Source organism: Sphaerodactylus townsendi, linkage group LG07 (assembly GCF_021028975.2).
Source record: "Sphaerodactylus townsendi isolate TG3544 linkage group LG07, MPM_Stown_v2.3, whole genome shotgun sequence".
Lineage (NCBI taxonomy): Eukaryota > Metazoa > Chordata > Lepidosauria > Squamata > Sphaerodactylidae > Sphaerodactylus > Sphaerodactylus townsendi.
In genome coordinates this window covers 28,376,359-28,397,532 of record NC_059431.1, presented here as the reverse complement: position 1 = coordinate 28,397,532, position 21,174 = coordinate 28,376,359, and the positions used below count along the sequence as shown (strand labels likewise).

General features: G+C 45.8%; 1 protein-coding gene across 1 annotated transcript in view; it reads left to right on the top strand.

Annotated features, from left to right (window-relative positions):
- The first annotated feature begins 1,455 nt into the window (after positions 1 to 1,455).
- DHX29 (DExH-box helicase 29) overlaps positions 1,456 to 21,174 on the top strand; it is a 36,281-nt gene continuing 16,562 nt past the window's right edge. Inside the window, exons 1-13 of the mRNA XM_048503983.1 lie at positions 1,456 to 1,721; positions 2,387 to 2,460; positions 2,704 to 2,817; positions 5,257 to 5,386; positions 5,861 to 6,000; positions 7,761 to 7,886; positions 9,512 to 9,638; positions 11,183 to 11,341; positions 11,862 to 12,027; positions 12,499 to 12,622; positions 13,483 to 14,085; positions 14,626 to 14,769; positions 15,066 to 15,242. Coding sequence (XP_048359940.1) covers positions 1,520 to 1,721; positions 2,387 to 2,460; positions 2,704 to 2,817; positions 5,257 to 5,386; positions 5,861 to 6,000; positions 7,761 to 7,886; positions 9,512 to 9,638; positions 11,183 to 11,341; positions 11,862 to 12,027; positions 12,499 to 12,622; positions 13,483 to 14,085; positions 14,626 to 14,769; positions 15,066 to 15,242 — 2,286 coding nt within the window. The 5' untranslated portion in view covers positions 1,456 to 1,519. The remainder of the gene's footprint in view (positions 1,722 to 2,386; positions 2,461 to 2,703; positions 2,818 to 5,256; positions 5,387 to 5,860; positions 6,001 to 7,760; positions 7,887 to 9,511; positions 9,639 to 11,182; positions 11,342 to 11,861; positions 12,028 to 12,498; positions 12,623 to 13,482; positions 14,086 to 14,625; positions 14,770 to 15,065; positions 15,243 to 21,174) is intronic.

Here is a 21,174-nt window from a genome sequence, read left to right as displayed (position 1 = left end):
ACTGCGCACAGGCCTTCGAGGCGCGTAACGCCGTGCCGCAGAACGAGGGACGCAGCGTGGGCCGTCTAGGATCTAATACATAGAGCGGGACTCTATGGCAGTTCCTGGGAGCAAAGAGGACAAGCGTCCCTCGCCATTCATACTTCCGGTTCCTAATCCTGTATTTGCCACGGGAAAAAGGAGTACAAGCGATGTCGATAAAACTGACGTGGTTGGAAACTTCCTTCCTGATTTGAAATTATCTGTCGGGAGTGCTTTGATTGTGTGTTCCTGCATTGCAGGGGGTTGGACTTGATGGCCCTTGGGGTCTCTTCCAACTCTTTGATTCATTTCAAGAGGATAATTTGAAATACTTCTGTCATTGGTTGGCGGAGGAAGAGAGTTATACAAAAATGGTGTGTGTGTGTAAGGGTGTTGGCGAGCGTGGGGGGGAAAAAGGTAGTTTGGCTATTTAGAGTTCCAAAAAAGAAGAAAAAGCTGATACGTTAGGGAGGACAAAACATGCATAATATTTCTCTATGTTCATTTACATTTATAGCACAACTCAATTATACACAAGGTCTTTCTTCAACTTGGGTCTGTAAAAAAGTAAGCAATTCTCAGTTGAGCTGTGGGCCTTCCTTCTGTTGCTGGCTGGATCACCTCAGGAGAATGGGGCTCTTGCAGTTGGTATGTAAGCAAGCTTACCAACTGCACATGCTCATTGAGCTCTTGTCCCAGGGCCCAACCAAAACGCAAATACTAAAATGGCATGGGTTACACATTTATAGCAGTAAATACTCAGAATTACTATAATGTAAAGATCATCATAACGCCAGCTTTGTCCGGAGCAACGTTCAGAGCTCTCCTTGAGTCACTTGGGGGATTTTAAGAAAGGGGAGAGGGCGCTACCCCAAAATAATCATTTCACTCTTGTCTTGTGTGTAGAAACCAGATGTAAAAGGGGGGAAATCACGCACGGAAGAAATCTTTCTCATCATTGCACCCCAGTCTATTCAATTCCTCCTTTTTATAGGATAATTAAAAACTTGAGTGTTGGTTTCACTCCGCCTCCCCCCAAAAGGGTGTAAGCCATGTAATGAGGGAAAAATCCTGCCCAGCTTTCCATAGTTTCTGGACAAAGTATATTTATTTAGTCCATTTATACCCCGCCCTAGGGCGGTAAAACATACAATTTCCTTCCTCTGACTTGTTCAATGGCATTATTACACTCGTTCCTTTGAATTTACACTCGTTCCTTGTCCCCACGCATAGAGAATTACACTCGGAAATCGAAAGTCCCGCTTAAAGCCACTATTGACACTGCAGCCTCTTCTATAAGCGGGGGCGGGGATGAAACGGAACCGGAAACTCAGGCTCTGTAGTTTGGGCGGAAGTATTCGACCTCGGGTTTCATTGTTCCTGTTGCGCATGCCTCTTGGCTGCCCAATGAGAGGCGCTGTCACGGTGGCCGCCGCCGAAGCACGGAAGTGAGCACCCAGCGGCGGCTCTGTGCGGCTCTTGTCGCGCGTCTCCGGTCATGGGCGGCAAGAATAAAAAGCACAAGGGCGGCAGCGGTGCGGCGGGGGCTGGCGCGGTCCATCCCGCCACCGTGGCCGCGGCGCGAGCCAAGGTGGTGGGCGCCACCCCGGCTGAGACCGGAGCCGCCGGCGAAGCTGCGGGCAAGAAACCTGCGGCGCCTCGGCCGAGCCCCGCCGTCAAAGAGCCGCGCCTGAAACAAGGTACGGAGGCTTTGCCGGGGGGGCCGCTCGCCCGGGAGTCAAGCTCCTCGAGTTTGCTGGTGCTCCAGACCTGATTGACGTGGCTCGGCCAGATATCGTCAAGAGTTGGGTGGGGACATCTTCCAGCCTCAAGACGTTGATAGTAATTGGAAACTAAGCAGTGTCAATATCCTGGTGCCACCTAAGAGCTGGCATCAGTAAACAGTGACAACCAATGGCACAGAGGGCTTTAAAATGAGATTCATGGCAGACAGTTTCACACAGGGTTGTCAGGTCCTGGTTGGCCACTGATGAGGGATGGGAGGTAGGGTTGCCAGATCTAGGTTGGGACACTCCTGGAGATTTGGTGATAGAGCCTAGGCAGAGCAGGGAACTCACTGGAGTATAATGCCATGGCTTTCATTCTCCAAAGCATACATTTTTTTCTGGGGGAGCAGTTCTGGCATACCTAGTAGTCACTAGGGAATTGCATGTGTTGTTGTGCACTGTAACTTGTACTGTTTTGTTAACATTCTTCACCATGTTGTTCCATGACATATGCTAGTAGTCTTGTGCAGCTTTGCTGTAGTCTTAGCACATTGATTTCATATGCCAGATATGACTGTAGTGTTTTGCCAATTCGATCTATTTATGGAATTGTTCAAGTCTTTTTTTTAAACATGCAGGTCCAAAAACCTACAGCTTTGGTTCTGCAGCTGACTCTGGTGCCTCTGCGAATGCGGATAAATCCATTCTCAAGGTAGGTGTGTCTATAAGCATGAAGGAGAGGAAGCAACATCATCGTTACTTTTAACTGGAAGTGGTCCATAGGAGTAGCATTTAGCTGCATGTTTGTGAGAGGAATGAATAAAAAATCCAGCTAAGCGTTTCTCTCATGTGCATACCAATATAATATAGCATTCTTTTCTTATAAATTGCATCTTTGTTCAGATGTTGAAGTACTTAAGCCAACTTTAACTGATTGTCACTTTTTATATCACAGGTGATGATTAACAATAATTTGGAAAAAAGAATTATTGGTGTGATTAATGAGCATAAAAAACAAACTGGTGACAAGGGGATGATTTCTAGAAGACTTACTACTAAGAAATTACAGGTAATGTAAAATTTTCCCTTACCTCTGCACAATGCCCCAGCAGTAATATATATGTAGAGAGAAGGATGGCCACTTCAAAATATTCTCATGTATCAAGTTTATTTTTACAGTTCATCAATTTGTGCCTGCAGCATTAAAAGTCTTTAACACCAAGGTGGCCCAGCAACTATTATATGGAGTCCCACTTTGGATAGGCTCCTGGTCCAACACAGCTTGAAGGCGAAAGTACAATCCTAAACTTCTTATTTAAACTTTTGGGCATGCCTCACTGCGTGCCTTACGCCACCCTGTGCCTCGAAACCGGGCAACATCTCTTAGAGACAAGAGCATGGCTTGCCACGCTCAAATATTGGCTGCGCATCTGTTTCAACCGCGATGCAGCCTCCTTGTCATATAAAGCCCTCAAGACTTCTTGTCACTCGGAATGGTGGGGCATTATAGGAAACAAAAATCAACAAATTAGGCTACATTTCTTTGGATTATCTTGGCCATGCTACCTTCTAAAGAGACTTTCCAGCTTCTGAGGAGAAGGTTGTTTGGATCTCAGGAACGCTTTCAGACCTCTCATTCGAAAAGCGGCTTCCAGGACTCTGGCTCTCCTTTTAGCTTCTAGGCATCACCTACACTGGTAATAAGGTGGGGCTCAATACCTGCAGTAACCAGATAACCCGTTACTAGAGCTCCGTAGGAGCAATGATGCTACAACCCGTCTGCTGGTAAATGCTCCTTCCATCAGCCCGTGTCGACAGGAGAGATACATTAAAACCCCTTACCACCTAAGGCTATGCATATGCAATGGAGAACCTTCCGGTGTAGAACTCTATAGATGCCATATTCTACTTTATTGTCCCACTTTACACAGGACCTAGAGTCAAAACTTACCTGTCACCTCCTGCTACCTTCCACTCAAAAGAGTATGCATCTTTGACTTGCAAAAGATCACCTTTCTGCTGGACAGCTCCAGTAGTGATGTAAACGATGCAGTCACCAAATTTTTGGACCTGTATATAAAACAACGCTTTAGGAGCAGATCCTGAACATCAGCCTTCTCTACCTGTCCATTTATTTTAGCTTCCCTCTATTGGGTTAAGTGGATCTATGTATATAATGTTGTAATGCCATTAAAGGTTCTTTGTTTGTTTGTTTACAGTTCAGCATGCCTGCAAAATAAAACTGGTCTTACTAAATTGGGGAAGGAGTTTTTTATATGGCTTGGCTGTTTCACAGAATTTCTGTAAAATAAAATGTACTGGAAGAGATCCAGTTAGGTAAAAAAAAATTAGTTGTTGTGGCCTTTCCGGACTGTGTGCCCATGGTCTGTTAGAACTTGTTCCTAACGTTTCGCCTGCATCTGTGGCTGGCATATTCACCTCTGAAGATGCCAGCCACAGATGCTGGTGAAACGTTAGGAACAAGATCTACCAGACCACGGCCACACAGCCCAGAAAGCCCACAACAGCCAGTTGAATTTGGCCATGAAAGGCTTCATGGCGTCAACAATACATTAAAAAAGTTAAATGTCTTGTAGTATTCCTGTCACTGGGTGAACATTCTTCATATGGTATTTCTTGAAGCCATGATGCATATTTTTTTGTGATTGAATTAAACTTTGGGTTGATTCAGACTTATTGCACGCATTAGGGATTAGAGGCAGGACTGATAGCAAATGATCTCTACCTTATTAAGACAAAGTTATCTTTTCTAGCCATTGTTTTCTGTATCAGCTTTAACTGGGAAAAATGTCAGTCAGTTTTCCATCTTAACCAGAAAGTAATCTCGATTAGCATGTCCCATTATGATCAACCTTGGTGCTGATGTAACCTTAATCTTGGGGAGAGGAATTTAGCTTAAGCATTTGAAGGGTTTCAGGAAAAGTATATAATAATACCTTGATTACCTCAATGCTTACTGTGTTTATGGAAGGAGATATTTTGTTTGCATAGACCAGGGGTAGGGAACCTGCGGCTCTCCAGATGTTCAGGAACTACAATTCCCATCAGCCTCTGTCAGCATGGCCAATTGGCCATGCTGGTAGGCTTGATAGGAATATGAATTCCTGAGTATCTGAGGAAAACTCACTGATTCTATGGCATAGAACTATAGAGTCCGATTCTTTTTGATGGATGTACCTGGTTAACGCAACATCTTAGTACTGTGTTTTCTCTGAAATAGTAGTTTACAAACTTGTCTCGTGGGCTCTGGAATTGATCCAAAGTTCTGGAGGCATTCTGATGCACAGTTCGCTCCTAGTGATTGTAGATTTTGCTGTTTGCTGCAAAATCAGATATGGTTCTCCACATGCAGTGTGATAGGAACACAGTTGTTCTTACATAGTAATGAATGGTGACTGCTCTGAGTTCTCGGATGTAGAAAAAGCCTCTCGATGAGACAAAAAAAATCTCTTCTATATCTCAGACATTGTTCTGCTGTTCCTTACAGGATGTATACATGGCTTTGCAAGGATTTTCTTTTAAGACTGAAGATATTGAAGAAGCTATGAAAAATACTATTTTGTATGGTGGCGATCTGCATTCAGCTCTTGACTGGTTGTGCTTAAACCTTTCAGATGGTAAATACAAAGGCAAACTGAGACTTTGAAATTCAGTAAAGTGACTTTGAACGAAAACTGTTTTTTCCCCCATATTTTTATCTATCATTCCTTCGTATAGTTAGTTTTAATTTAAAAGTTTATAGAACTCTGACTTCAAATTAGTCCCTTGCTACTAGCTAACTACTTGACACTAGTACACCTGCCACTGCCAGGTGGTACTTCAAATGTGTGTGAGAAAAGTGCTATCAAGTCACAGCCAAATCTTGTCTTGCAAACCAGTTGGGTTTTCATGGCAAGAAATGGACTGAGGTGGCTTGCCATTGCCTGCCTCCTTCCGGATTTTATTTTTACATGTTACCTTATGTCTTGGTATGTGTGTCTTCAGAATGCATTATGGTCAGATTCAAAACACATAGGACATTATCTATTTCTTCCTTTGAGTCAGTTGATATATGAAGCATGTTTTGAACTGTGTTGTGACTTTTTTAAAAGATGCACTGCCAGAAGGTTTCAGCCAGCAATTTGGTGAAGAACAACAGAAAACTAGAGCAAAATTTTATTCTCCTGCTCCACCATGTGAAACTCCACAGGTGCCAAATAATAAAAAGAAGGAAGGTGACTGTGAACAAAAGGTATTTTTAAAGTTACTTTTTCATACAGAAAGGACATTTATTATTTTAATGTTGTCAATTGTCAGAAAGTAAAAAAACAGACCATAATGAGTCTGTGATTTTTTAAGATGTTTTTGAAGCTTCGGAACAATTTCCTTGCAGGAACAGAATCAACAAATTTTCTCTTAGAACTAACAATCTTTTAATTTCTGTGTGTTTTAAGCCATTGTGTTTTTCTACTTTAGAATTAATTGTATTGTTTCTTGCTCTGTTAGCATTTTCTTCACAGTACTAATATAAACTGTTCGTTTTAATGAACACTTTACGTAATTTATGTTACTAACGGGACTCAACAAGATTTATAGAGGATGGAAATGTCATCCTTCTCTCTCCACTCAGTGGGCTGTTCACTTGCTGGCCAGCCTTCCCAGCTACACCACCACACAGCTGGGGGTGCTACAGTGGGATCTCTCCCCCCATTCACCTGGCTCAAATGTTGCAAGGGATGACGGAGGTTCATTGCCCCTTACCTGCAGTATCACTACCACTGACTTCCAGTTCTGGTTGGCTGGGCTAGGCATTTGTTGGCAGCATGTTCTTGCTATTTATTTCTTTTGTTTTAATTCCTTTTTCTGGCTTTTGAGTTTTTCCTTTGAGGCAGAGAGAACTCTTTGTAGGTAGATAATGAGTGTGCTATAAAGGAGTTTTCTCCAACCAGCTGTTGTTTTTTGGCTTGTTTTGGCAGGAGAGGCCGTCACAGGAGAGAAGTAACTTAGTATATTTTGGTATTGCTTTGAGAAAGCATTTTGCTTGTTGTCTGCTTGGTCTTGCTATTTTACTTGCGGTTGTATCTGTTAAATTTAAGCAGATAAAAAGCTACTAGCTGTATGCTGGGTTTATGAAGGCATCGGGCAGCTGGTTGTGAAGCTTCAACAGCCATGTAGTGCTATTGGTTTTAGCATTTTTAATTGTTTTTGTGTAGTTCATTTTAGTTTAATTTTAGGGGTTTTTAAGCAATTTAAATCAACTAGGATTAATTATATATATTTATTGTTCAACTAACCAGCTACCATTTTACATAGAAGAAGAAGAGTTTGGATTTATATCCCCCTTTTCTCTCCTGTAGGAGACTCAAAGGAGCTTACAATCTCCTTGCCCTTCCCCCCTCACAACAAACACCCTGTGAGGTGGGTGGGGCTGAGAGAGCTCGGAAAAACTGTGACTAGCCCAAGGTCACCCAGCTGGCATGTGTGGGAGTGCACAGGCTAATCTGAATTCCCCAGATAAGCCTCCACAACTCAAACGGCAGAGCTGGGAATCAAACCCGGTTCCTCCAGATCAGAGTGCACCTGCTCTTAGCCACTACGCCACTGCAACACTTGAGCCAGGCGAATGGGGGGAGAAATCCCATTGTAGCCCCCCCAGCTGTGTGGTGTTGTAGCTGGCAATATATTAATTATAATGTATTATATTCAGGCTGGGTAAGAGAGGAAGATGCCATTCTAAGGATAATACAACTTCACAAAGCAAAGGAAGTAAAAAGGCAAAGGAAGTAAAACAGAGGACTTTGTACTCGATAGATCCTTTTGTTTTGTGGGTGAAACAAATAGGTTCCAGAATCTTTCAAATGACACCCATATGCCATCTACTGTTACCAATAAAGAAGGCACAAATATCTTTTACTGAAGCATCTAATGCATTGTGCTGTTGAATTATTATTTACTGGTCACATTTGTATAGAAAATTTACCATCATTTATGTATTCTTTCAATATCTAAAAGGCTAACACAGGAATAAAGAAAGACATCAGCATGAAGGAATGGATCTTGCAGTATGCTGAGCAGCAGAGTGATGAAGAAAAAAATGAATCCGTAAAAAATTCAGAAGATGAGGAACAATTTGACCCAGTAAGTTTGTTCTGGTTCACTTGACATTTATAACGAAGTTTTAACAGATGTCATCCAAGGTTAAACTTTTGTCATTTCAGATGGTTAAATATTGTCTGCTGAGAGTCCTCCCATGGGAAGGAGTTCTTCCATCAGTTAGAGCAGCTGCCATAGTTCAAGGCGCTTGTTATGTTATCCCAGGTCTAACAAATAGCAATTTTTATTTTATTTAGTCTTTGTAGCATTAGGCCAGGCACTGTACAGTAATACAATCAAGCATTTTTGGTTTGGCCAGTAGATTCATACCAACGTTCAAGCACAATAAGGCATTATTAGCCACATTTAGAAAGAAGTTTAAAAACAAAAGAACACAGTTTGGTAATGACAGGATGCAAAGAAATTGACAGAGCTAACCCGCTAACTACTTACTGGAATCCATTTTTAATGCATCTGGAAATGTTTGACATTTTCTCAATTATATGCCTAATAAAGGTTTTTGGATTGGATTGGAATTCTATGGACACTGTAGTTGGTTTCATAAAGTCTAAACTTTCTAGAGCTTAGCATGAGTTTCTTTCTGGCAGCAGGGAAGGGAGAAGAAGCAGAGAAAGAACTAGGCAATTCATTGCAACAGTTACTCTATTGGATAGCCTGCTGATCCCTCACAGCCAATCATATAGGTGCCTTCATGGAATCTTCTGGAGAATGAACAAAAAACCTCCTCCCATTGGAGACCCTGAGTTGCATTGCATGATCTAATTAAGCTTGCCTGGGAACTTGTCTTTGAGATAATGGCACTGAAGGGGAGCGTGCTGTATACCTGTAAAGACTAGAACTAGCTAAAGCTGGAAAAAAATTTCTAAGATGAATACTGTCTTGACTGCATTAAGCCTGCTAACATAGATTAAAAGAGTATCTTTTCCTTGATAAAAGTACTGTGAAGTCTTTCTCTTTTACCTGCTTTTCATTTCTACAATAGCTACGCTCTACTGTTTCTATAATTCTGTAATTGCAACAAGATCTTATTATAGCGGAGCATATCTTATTATGAGGGAGAAGACTTCCACCTATGTATGTGACCTTGATAAAAGAGTGCCAATGGACTCTCTGCTCGGCCATATGTATTTTTTAATTGTTAGCCAAATGGCAGGATATAACTTTTGTAAATAAATAAATGCACAGTGTAACTCCTTAAGCAAGATTTACAGGTAAAGCTCCTTTACTCGCTTAAGTGAAAGAATTCTGCATCGTTCATAAGATGGCAAAGCAAGTGCCTCCTTTGATGGCATGGGATTGTTGTTAGGGCATTGCTAAGTGGTGCTAGAAATTAGTAAGAATCTTGCCCCCTTGTTATCTTGCTTTTTTCCCCAAGGAGGTTTGGGGGGAGGGGGTCCATTTTGCTCCCACAAAAAGCCTGTGATGTTGATTAGACTGAGAGAAAGTGACAGGTTCAAAACATCTCTACTGTCATGGAGACGAGCCCACAGTATGTCCCAAAAGCCCTAAGCCAAGGTTGATTCACATGTCCCTAAAAATCAGTGCCATTTAAAAATATTAGTGATCCTCAACCTGTTTTGATAGCACCATGTCTAAAATACGTATTTACACTTGCAAAATTTACTAACGAATTACTTGATCTGGAACAGAATGAAAGATATCTACACCTAGCTGGCAAACTCTCAGAAGCCAAAGAACAAGCAAGTTCATCCAAGCAAGAGAAAAACAAGCAAGGCCAAAAGGTGGCACAAGAAAAAATCAGGCGCATTCAGCAAGGTAGGAGAAGCAATATTACAATTCTTAACTCTGGAAATCCTAATGAAGTCAATGCTGCTGATATTCAGCATGTACCATATGCTCTAATGTGATTTTTGAAAATTCTCATTGTAGAATTGGGATAGTCTTATGTGCCAAGGACGCAATATCTATATTCCATTTTGTAGACTGGGAATGGACTTCTTCATGCACAGCTCTCTCAAACTCCGATTCCATAGCCATTCACAAATGCCTTGGCTCAGAATATGGCCTAAAGGCACATGGTGGGTCAATTTTGCACAAGTAGAGCAAGTCTGAAACATACCAGTGCCTAAACTCCTGAGAATTCCATGTATGTTGCCTTGAGTTTCATCTTAGAAAGTGGTCCAAAGTGACAGAACAGCCAACAAGATGTCCTCTATTGTGAAGTCCCAGGAGGCTGACAAGATCAGTCATATCAGACACTTTGGATATTATGGCAGAGAGAACCTGAGATAAGGGACTGCCCCTCCAAAGAGCCATAATACAAACAAAGAAATAGTTCAGGAACAGCCTCCAGCAGCCAATTTGCTCTGCTTCCCTTCCTTTCCCCACCAATACAAAAACCCAGATTCCGCCAGATAGAATACAGAATAGTTGCGGCTTTATTGTTTTCTCATTCAGCTAAATAAGTATCTTTCCTCTGCAGGTCAACCTTCTCACAGGTATGGATGATGGCTCCCAAGCCATTCGCTTCTTACAGGCTGTATCAATGAATGCCTTTCCTGTGTATATCTCTTTCTCTGCTTAAGTATAGAGGACCATTTGTCTGGGCAAAACCAGGATTTCTAGTGGTTCAGGGCTCAGCTACATTGACTGGGTGATAAGCCATCTGTAGTAAGTCAGTGCAGCCCAAATAGTAACTTCTTCCTGACTTCCTGCATTTTGCGTTCAGGGTAGACTATTTCCTATGCAACCTTCCTGAAGGATTCCTTGGAACTAACTCCCATAGTTTTCTTGCCACACCAACAATAGTAGCGCAGACCATACATACCCTCAGCTGCAGCTGAAATTGCAATATCAAAGTATTTGGGTGTAGTCCAGGTTCATGGTGAAGGTAAAGAATAATAGTGTATGTCAGAAATAGAACTTTGATCCAGTATTGTAACCCTAGCACAATATATAGCCCGTTTCCCCTCTAGTACTTGCTTTATAGTGAAATCCTCTGTGGGTTTATTCCACTCTAAGCATGCTAATTTCAATTGCATTAGTCTGAAGTAATTCTGCCTAGTGCCGTGGTGGCGAACCTTTGGCATTCCAGATGTTATGGACTACAATTCCCACCAGCCCCTGCCAGCATGGCCAATTGGCTATGCTGGCAGGGGCTGATGGGAATTGTAGTCCATAACACCTGGAGTGCCAAAGGTTTGCCACCACTGGCCTAGTGGATCGCACTGTTACTTACATGCACGTGAACACATGAAGCTGCCTTATACTGACTCAGACCAACTGTCATCAAGGTTAATATTGTCTACTCAGACCCCTCAGAATCCTTGAATAACCAATCACGAATTCCTTCTTGGCAGAAATGTCAGCATTGGAAGAACATCCTGTATTCAATCCTGCTATAAAAATTTCAAACCAACCAAGTGAAAAGAAAAAGGTTTCTATCCCCCTTGAAGCTGATGGTGCTTTGAATCTGAAGACGCTTGAAAAACCTCTGGCAGCTCCCGAGGAACAGAAAGGTATGGCACAACTAGTTTCGATTACAATAAAACCTTCTGTGAACTCAAGCTTACTCTGTAAGTACATTAACAGGACCAGGGAAGTGATGCCAGTTCTCTGTGAGCAACATTCCGAAATGAATCCATAATCTTATCTATTTGCCTACTATAATTTCTTCCTTGTGTTTTTTGAGTGCTTTGGAATATTCAGAAGTATTTTCCTTTGTTTCTGCCAACTTTTTCATCCTCACAAGAATATACTTTTTTTCAAAAGGGAGGGAGTGGGAAGATAAATGTAGCCCTCTGGCTTTACCAGGCATTTGCATACCCAAGTCTTTTTCATACATCTTACAGAAGAGATGATGCAACTTCAGATTGATTGTTCTGAAATCTCTTTCTTTTGTTTAAACCCTGCTGGGCCACAAAAGCTTCCTTGCAGTCTTATAATTTCCAGACAGTGTTCAGTTTTTACAGTGTGCTGTGTGCTTGTTTTTTTCTTTGATTTTAAATCAATGTGAATATTTGTTTTTGAAAACTGTAGTGAAGAAGAAAGAACCTCCAGATGTGAGGAATTTTGATTATACTGCTAGAAGCTGGACTGGTAAATCTCCCAAACAGTTTTTGATTGATTGGTGCAGGAAACATTATTCTAAGTGCCCAAATCCTTCATTTGAAAAAGTCCAAGTGGGGAGGTATTGGAAATGTAGGTATGTACTACTAGTAAAGTTAATTTTCCTCTTGTTTTAAAACGTTTGAACTTTGATCATTATATATAATTCTGCTCTGAATCCATGGTATAAAAAAACAAAACCAAAGCATGATAACTATTTTGTAATTATTGGTTTTATCTTGCAGAATCCTTAGTTTTCTCTAAGTGCAAACTGGGAAAGATTTTAATACAGCAAGGTTATCGATTGTCACTAATTTTAATTGTAGCATCACCCTGAGGCAGCTAGTGTGTTAAATAGTATTGTGCTTTTACCATGACTTAATGAAACTTTAAACATTGAAATAGACAAACAGCAGACTTTGATAGTATTGAATTGGGCGGCAGGGGGAGGTTATACTCCTTTGGGATCTGTTAGGGTACCAGTATTTTTCTTTTTTTACTGTTAAGTAGAAATGTCCACTTTATGGGTGAAAGTACTTATATAGATCTGCTGTAATGTTTTGTTAAGGGCAAGAGTCATCAAATCAGCCGAGGACACCATGGCCGTGTGTCCGACAATCCTTACGGAGGACAGCATGCAGGCTCAACATCTGGCTGCAACGTTAGCACTCTATCATTTAACCAAAGGACAGGTAAGATTTAACATACAATGAACCCCCAAAACACTTCCCTGAGTGAAAAGCCAACCATGCATTGTTTCAGTAGGTCATGGCTAGCAGAGAGTTGCATTTGCAATTACCATCAACCAAAAGAGTAGCATTTACTTTCATTTCTGGCATGAAGTCTGCACCTCAGGGAGGGTCAAAGGTTTATGTTCTTTGGGTGGGTGTTTTAAAGTGGGAACCATCTGCCATCCAGAACCCCCACCCCCCTCGGGTAAAGGCCTTGTCCACTTTCCTGCACATGGTACAGGTGCCATATTGGAGAACAGGGCTCAGAATAGCCACAGGTGGCATTTCAAAAAGCCACAAGTGGCTCTCAAGCTCCTGAGTATCACTTCATTAAGTGCATGTTCGTATGTGTATGTTAATCGCCTGAAGCATCACATGTTGACTTGTAAGTGTGAGCCGTTATGGTCCTTCTTGGCAGGCTGATGGGTCTGATCAATTTTAAGAAGCAGTTTGGAGACTTTTCTCCTGGTGTCTTTGACAGTTCCTTTGATACCTTGGTTGATCTTGAGATCTCCTAGATTCCTGTTGCTTGGTTTAGATCCCAATCAGCAACTTGATATCGTTGTAAGCTTTGGCAGTGAAACTCCAAGGGCTGATTGGGATCTAAACCAAGCAACAGGAATAAAGAGGGCAGGTAGAGAAAGTCCATTTGGACACCAGGTAGAACCCATCATATGGCTGAATTTTTGGCCCAGTGATAGCAGCAAAAAAACCCAACACTTCTCTTCACTAGTTTTCCTAGGGCCATTCAGTCTTGAGATCCAAAACATATTTTCAACCCTTGTTTGCAGCTGATGTTGTATTTGTCTTCTCTTCTCCAGTCAGTCCATCAGTTGCTTCCTCCTACATACAGAGAGGTTTGGCTAGAATGGAGCGATGCTGAAAAGAAAAAAACGGAAGAAAACAAGATGGAGACCAACAAACCCCGTGACCAATTCATTGCCAAACTGTTGAACAAGCTCAAACAGCAGCAACCCCAACAGCAGCTTGAAAGCAAGCCCAAAGTACCAGAAGACGCTGAGGACTCTTGGGAGAACTTACTTTCAGAAGAGGAATTCAGTGGACATTCTCTCGAGATCCCAGCCTCAGATGACTTGGAACCTGCCAGGGCCCTCTTTAAAAAACTGCAGAGCACCCCCAGATACCAGAGGCTTTTGAAGGAGCGAGAACAGCTTCCCGTGTTCAAGCACAGACATTCCATTGTAGAAACTCTTAAAAAGCATCGCGTTGTGGTCGTGGCTGGTGAAACGGGCAGTGGGAAAAGTACCCAGGTCCCACACTTTTTGCTGGAGGACTTGCTGTCCGGCGAGCGAAATTCAAGCAAATGCAATATTGTCTGTACCCAGCCTCGACGAATCTCTGCAGTCAGTTTGGCAACCAGAGTGTGCGAAGAGCTCGGCTGTGAAAGTGGGCCCGGAGGAAGGGTAAGACTTTTTAATCTTTTGTTGTTATTTTTGGTTACCCTGTATTTGGCTTTGTGGACCAAGCCTGCCTTTTAGAGGCTATAATAGACACAATGAAAACTCTAGCCATTTCCAGTTTATAATAAAACAAATACACAATTGTTGAAGGCTTTTCCACCTGGCTGTTGTGGGTTTTCCAGGCTGTGATATTCCTCTGAAGATGCCAGCCATAGATCCAGGCAAAACATTAGGAGCAAAAACTGGTTCTTGCTGTAAAACTGTTTGTACTTACCTGCATTGTGCTGAAGTTGATTGGGAAGGAGGTATGGTATGGTACATGGTATGGTGCATTTAATTTATATACCACCCTCCCCTGAAAGGTAGAGGAAATCCTTGCGATAAATAGATTAGATTGAACCACACCTTTGAATTGGGGCCTTCACGAGCACGCCAGGAGCAAGACTTTCCATTCTAACTAGAGCATGAAGAAAACGAATCAATTTCAATCTTATGCACCTTTTTGATGACTAATTTGTCTTTTCTTCCCAATGTTACATTTAGAATTCCTTGTGTGGCTATCAAATCCGTATGGAGTCCAGAACAGGCGAGGCCACTAGACTGCTTTACTGTACAACCGGAGTCCTCCTTCGGAAACTGCAAGAAGATGTTCTTCTTTCAAACGTGTCTCACGTTATAGTAGATGAGGTTAGCAACATTTTCACAGGTGTTGCGGGTGGTTAGAGTTAGGTGAGCAACGTATTTTATAAACCCTTTTGGGTGGACAAATGTGTTGGTCTGTAGAAACAGAACAAAATTGGAGTCTGGGAGTTGGAGTCCAACAACATTTTCCAGGGTTATAAGTTTTCAGCAGTCAATGCTCCCTTCGTCAGACATTTCTAACATGGAAAATCTTGTTGACCTACCAAGGTGTGACTGGGCTCCTATTTTATAAATGGCTCTTGTTTGTAACTCATTTTCTGTGTCTTTGTTCTTTCCCCAAGGTTCATGAAAGAACCGTCCAATCAGACTTCTTGTTAGTTATCCTGCGGGAGATCTTGCACAAACGTTCAGATCTGCATCTTGTTTTAATGAGTGCCACTGTAGATAGCGAGAAATTCTCCAGCTATTTCACTCACTGTCCCATACTAAGAATTTCAGGAAGGAGCTATCCAGTAGAGGTAAGTTTGCAATTGTATTAATGCAGTTGAATTGCTGCTAAAAATTACTTGAAGATAGCATCCAGTTATGTTGATACTTACAATGCTGTATAATCTTGATACTTTAGTGAAACGAAGATAATATTTCATCCTTTTATTTTTAAAAAGCTAAAATCTTATGACTTCATTGATTTTTGTGGATGCATTCAGACATCATGAGGAATCACAATTTGTTGACAAGAATGACCTTGAGATTCTGAGACTTGTACATACTTTTCTGCTTCTGAGGAAAAGTACCAAAACATTTATTGAATAGGAACCGTCACACAAAGTTTTTGAATGCTCTAAATAAAGGGAATCAGACAATTGATTCTAAATCTTAGATCGGGGTAGGGAACCTGCGGCTCTCCAGATGTTCAGGAACTACAATTCCCATCTGTAGTAATGCACTGCTGACCCAGCAGCACCGTGGTAGAACGTTGGCACACCAACGGACCTACGGCCTTCTGGTCGCACCGCACCCCCACTCCTCAACCCCGTATGAGTCACGGGTCATGAACTATCTGGCTCGGTCAAGTGCGTCCCCGGGCAGAGGACAATGATCTGCCCCAGGTGAGGATTAGGCCCAGGCGGCAACGCTAACTGCTCCGCCGCGTGGCAGCCAGGTGAGATCATGCATCACATGATGATCTCCCGCTCTCGAGACTCTCCCATCCCGCCCTCACCTGCGCCCCATTAAGAATCATAATAAAGGTGCCCGGGAACCAGCAGGGAGATTAAGCTAGGAACCGCGGACCTCCAGCGCTCCCGCTGCTGGCGATCTCCACCAGATGTTATCTCGGCGTCTCGTCTCGTTCTTAAGCTGACCCGCGTGGAGTGGAAGCTACAAGCTGGTGCCGAAACCGAGAATCCTCGAACTCCACCCTGCTCACGTCGCCTGGGAAGGGCAGCGATGCCGAGAAGTCAGCTGGATCGGTAGCATCCAGGGACCACCGTTTGACATAGCTACTGTCCTCTAGATCGGCGCGTCAGAGACTACGCGCGTCCTAGGACACGCTCTCTTTCGATCGGCCGGAACACCCGGTGAAGTATGGGAGCTTGCCAAAAGCGGGGCTTATGACAAAAGCGTTAACGAACTGGCGATTAGCGAAATGCGTGGGAATGCTCCATAAAGAGGGAGCTGCTTAAATTGGTTTGAGAGATTGAAGCTCAATGTCCATGGTACCCAGAAGGGGGGGACATTGAATCTTAAGGACTGCTTATGGGAAAACATCGGAGCACTCTTACGCTGCAGAGCGCCTTGCTTGCGCTGCGATGTCACTGCTACTGGCGATGGAGACAATGTTATGTCGCCATCAGCCTGCAGACCCTATGGCTCCACTTGCTGTAGGCCGCCCTCCTTTTTCCGATCTTTTCACCTTCAATTTCAACCCGAATTTTCTCTATCCACGCTAAATTGGACGCCTGTCACTCCTTTACCCCCCTTGCTCCTCCGCCCATTTCAAATTCTCCTTGTCCGCTTCCGCCCTCCCCACTGCCCGCCCTTCATTTTCGGAAGCCACCGCACCTCCGTCAGCATATGCAATAATGCGGCGCGGGTTTCAAAACTCTACGCCATGGAAGCGTATTAGCCACGATCTGCAAAAGAAAGAAACCCTGGCGGAAGAGTGATGTCGATATTCGGCGTTATTGCCCGTCCATTTCCACAGATACCCGAAGGGGGAGGGTGGCATTGTTGAAGCGAGGTTGTCAGTACGCCCCTATAGGCTATAACATCCTCACTGAGCTCCATAAGCGTCGCGGGATGTAGGAGTCACCCAGCCCCTCGTGAGAGGCATGCTAGAGGCAGTCGCTGAGGAATCATAACCAGTTCGGACGGCTGGAAGACCACCTTCGCATGCACCTGAGGCCCCTCACGCGAATTCTGCGATCTGGGAAGCGAGTTCCGCTTCAGGCGGTGCTTCCAGCAAGGCAGCACGCCTCGGCGGCGCCTACACCGCCCATACAACCGCGGCTTTGCAGCCCGATGCGCTTCAGTAACTAGCCCAACAATCAGATTATCTACCTGAGGCCATCCTTGCGGCCTCCGAGTCGCTTCTAAAGGCGTTTGTCAAAGTTCCCAATGCCGGCCAGCCAGCCCACTCCAGAGCTTCTCCACCATCCGGCTAAAAAACCCAGGAACCCTACGCTTAGGAGTTTGTAGAGCAGGCTCCAGGAAGCTCTGCAAAAAAGGCAGGTTGACAGGAGGCCCAGGCGGGACTCCATAAAGATCTTGCCAAGAAGCGCGCCTCGCTGAGTGCCGCCATAAAGCAATCCACCGGTCTAGAGTAGAACCTGAACTGGCCGACATGCTTAAAAACGCCGGGATATGGTCTTTCGCCCACTACCACGGACCTCCTAGCCGCCAGCCCTCTCACCATTGCTGAGAAACAACCCACAAGGCGGGTGTTTCGGTTGCCACCAGTCCGGACACCTCCGTGAGATTACCCAGGCTACCCAGTAGGGGGCCTGCAACCCGCACCGGGGAGTCTCCCCTAAGGGAGAAGACCCCCCCAGGAGTCCGATCCCGGAGTCCCTTTCCACGCTAAAGCAGGAACTATCCCACTTATTGCGGGGGCTGCTGACCACCGGCATTGCAGGGCCAGCACACCCTAATGTGGTAGCGGTGTCCTGCAGAACAACCTCCGCGAGGGCGGCAGCTGCAGCCAGGGCTCCTCGCCCCAAAGGCATCCGCCGCCCCGCTCACACAGTTCAAAGAAGGGCCCAGGTAAACCCCAGGGGTGCAGAAGGCTCCGGCGATCGCCAGCCGAAGTGACCGGGTGGCCTGATCGGTACGGCTGGGGGGGCACATTTAAGCGCCTGGGAAGAGGAAGGAGGCGGGGCCACGGAAACCCCCCCAGAACTTCGGACGGCAACTCAGCCAGGCCTCCCCATAAGCCATGGGAGAGCTCGAGGAGCGAATAGCCAGGCCGCCCCTGCCCTCCCACTCCACTTGGGCCGCCAAGACCCCAGCGTATGGGTAGAACAGTGGCCACTGCCCAGAGAAAATTGACTGCCGTACCAACTTCGTTGGAGGGAACGGCTGGCTCTTTGGCGAGGGCCACATTGAGGCCTCAACATCACCATGGAACCGCTTCTGTCTTTGTGATAAAAGAAGAGTGGCGATGGCGTTGCTACAGGATCTCCAGAGCAGTGATGAAATGCCTGCACATCAACCCATGGGCCCCTCTTCAATCGCGGTTTACCCACAACCCCAACCTCATCCCCTCGGACTACCAGGTCCTGGTTGTTGACCACTGAAAGATTGTTTCTTTAGCGTTCCCTCTCTCCCGAAGGCCGAGTACGTTAACGGCTTTCCGCGATTGCGGTGCTTAATCATCATCAGCCCGGCCAGATACCAATGGAGGAAAATTGCCCCAAGGAGATGCTCGAAACAGTGCCAATGTGTCAGTTTTTTTATCCATCAGCCCCTAGCCCGTTTACGTAAAGCGCCCGGTTACATAATCATCCATTACATGGATGATTGTCCATCCTAACTCAACCGCACCGACCATCCCCCGCGGTGGATAGCATGCTGGCGGCACATTAAAACAGTCAGGCCTATACATGGCTCGAGAAGGTGCAAAGGAGCGAGCCATTCTTGTATCTGGGGCATAGACTCCTCCATTCCTACTCCGCCCCTGTCATACCAGAGATGCAGATCCCAGACACACCCACCCTCCTCCAGCTGCAGCGGCTGCCGGGAACCCTCAACTGGGTTAGTGCTTTCTTTGCCCTCACTACCCCTTTGCTCAGCCCACTGTTCTCGCTACTCCCACTCGCTAAAAACCCAGGGGACAGGATCCAACTCACCCAGAAGCACAAAAGGCGCCTTCGAGGGCAGTAAAGGGAGGTCCCTAGCCCGCCCGATGGGTGGATCCGGGTCCCCCCTCAAAGATCAACCTCTCTCCTCTTCCTCTTGCCAGACACCCCCCCCTCTCCCAGCGAGGTCCCTAGGGAGATTACACCCGACCGCCGCTAAACCTTCTTGGTTGAATGGATAAAACCACCTACCTCACGTGCCGCCATGAAAGAATCTCTCCACTCCGGGCCAGCTTTCATGAATCTCATCAACCAAGGCGTCAGCACCATGGTAATGGTGAGGTGGGACCCCGAAAAAAATCATGCCTCCTAAACAGAGCAGAATTCCAGCATCTCTTGAGCGGCTTCTTCACCCCTCAGCTGGCCTGGAGGAGGTTTAGGTGGGGAGATCCTCTTCCACCTCCCCGGATCCTCGCCTCACTCTCCTCCCACTCTGCCCCCTGTCCGTTCGGCCTTTAGCAGCCTCTGTCCCACTCCAAGGCGCCCCCACCATCGCCCGGCCAGGCAAGCGTCGGCGCCATTACCTTTCAACAAAATGGCCAATGGCAGACCCGGCTTACCGCGCCGCTAAGCCTCCGCTCTTGGGCGGAACTTCGCGCCAGCCATTCTGGCCTTTCAAACCTTCCCTCAACCTTTCAGCACGGTGATTCCCCTGTCGTGGCGCCGTGATGCATTACCTACCGGGAGCCTCGTCGCCCCGAATGGAGCTCAAACCTCATGAGTCTCTTCCTGACATTACGGAACCTACTAGCATCCAGAACCTCTCCAATGCGCCGTGGGCCACATCGCCAGCCACACACGCTTCCAGGCCCCCCTCAGCCCGAGGGAACCAGCCAGCATATGGCAGCTACCCACATCTCCACCCTCTTTTTCCATTGCTGTCCACCACGATTTCTTCCACCAGGGGGCAAAGGCACTTTCTTGATCCTGGCATCCCTCGGCGGGCTGAAATCTATCGTTAATCTTGTGCTCAATGCTCCGCCTTAGCCCCTCGTCAGACCGGGTAAAATCCGAGGGGCCTGGCAAACTCGACTTCAATGGCAAATGGGCGTAACCCTGATCCACCCATACTGGCCCCCTGGAAGCACCGTGGCTATAGATACCACCTGCACCGAGTGCGTCTGGGCCACCCACTCCGGCGAAACCGCAATCCGTCATCCAGCACCTCTTTGCATGCACTTAGCGTTATAGGGCCCCTCATGCGGACAATCGCCCATATTCCTCCGCAGCCATGCTCCAGTTTTGCACCAACTGGGAATCGTGCTAACCTGCGAATTCCCTACAACAGCACCCGGGCAAGCAATGCGTTGAGAGAGCAAATCGCTAACTTCAAAGGAAATTCTAGCCAAAACAAACCAAAGAAGGGGTAGCCCCATTTAGGCCACATGCAACAGACGGTATCAAAAGTACTCTTCACCATCAATCATTTAAACTTTAAGCCCTACCATCAGGGCAACAGATCACCCCGTGAAAGACACTTCCAGGCAGTCAGACCCTCCCCCCGCGCCAAGGTCTACTACGCCAGCTCCCCGAACCGAACCTGGCGGGGACGGCCCCCCCTCATATAACCTGGGGAAGGGGGGTATGCTTCAGTCACTCTCCCCACAGGCCCTCTATGGATCCCAGCCCGATGTCCGACCAGCTCGAGGAGCGATGCTGGGCGAAGGCCGAATTGCCGTCCCATAGCTTCAGCAGACCACAATCAACGCTCCGGAGCGACCTGAAGATCCAGAGGATCCGCCAAAGCCAGAGCTACGATCAATAACCGAAGGCTCCGCGGCAGCCGGCCCGCCTCAGGACACCTAAGAACCCCAAAGTTGCAACCTCTTCGCGTGCTACCGCTGCAGATTCCACAGCCATCAGCAGCTACTCAATAACAATCTACCCCCCGCCCGGTGTGCAATCGGGTCACCCCTGCAGGATCTTCTATCTACAGCCGCCATTCTCTCTCCCTCTGCGGCCCCTGGCTGAAGTTTGAAGTTGCATGCCAAGGAACATTCCTTGATAAGCTAACGCTGGAACTCTCCTCTGTTTCCAGCCACCTGATTGTTATCCGAGACATGCCTTCCCACCATGGCCTTGCTAAGTGAGA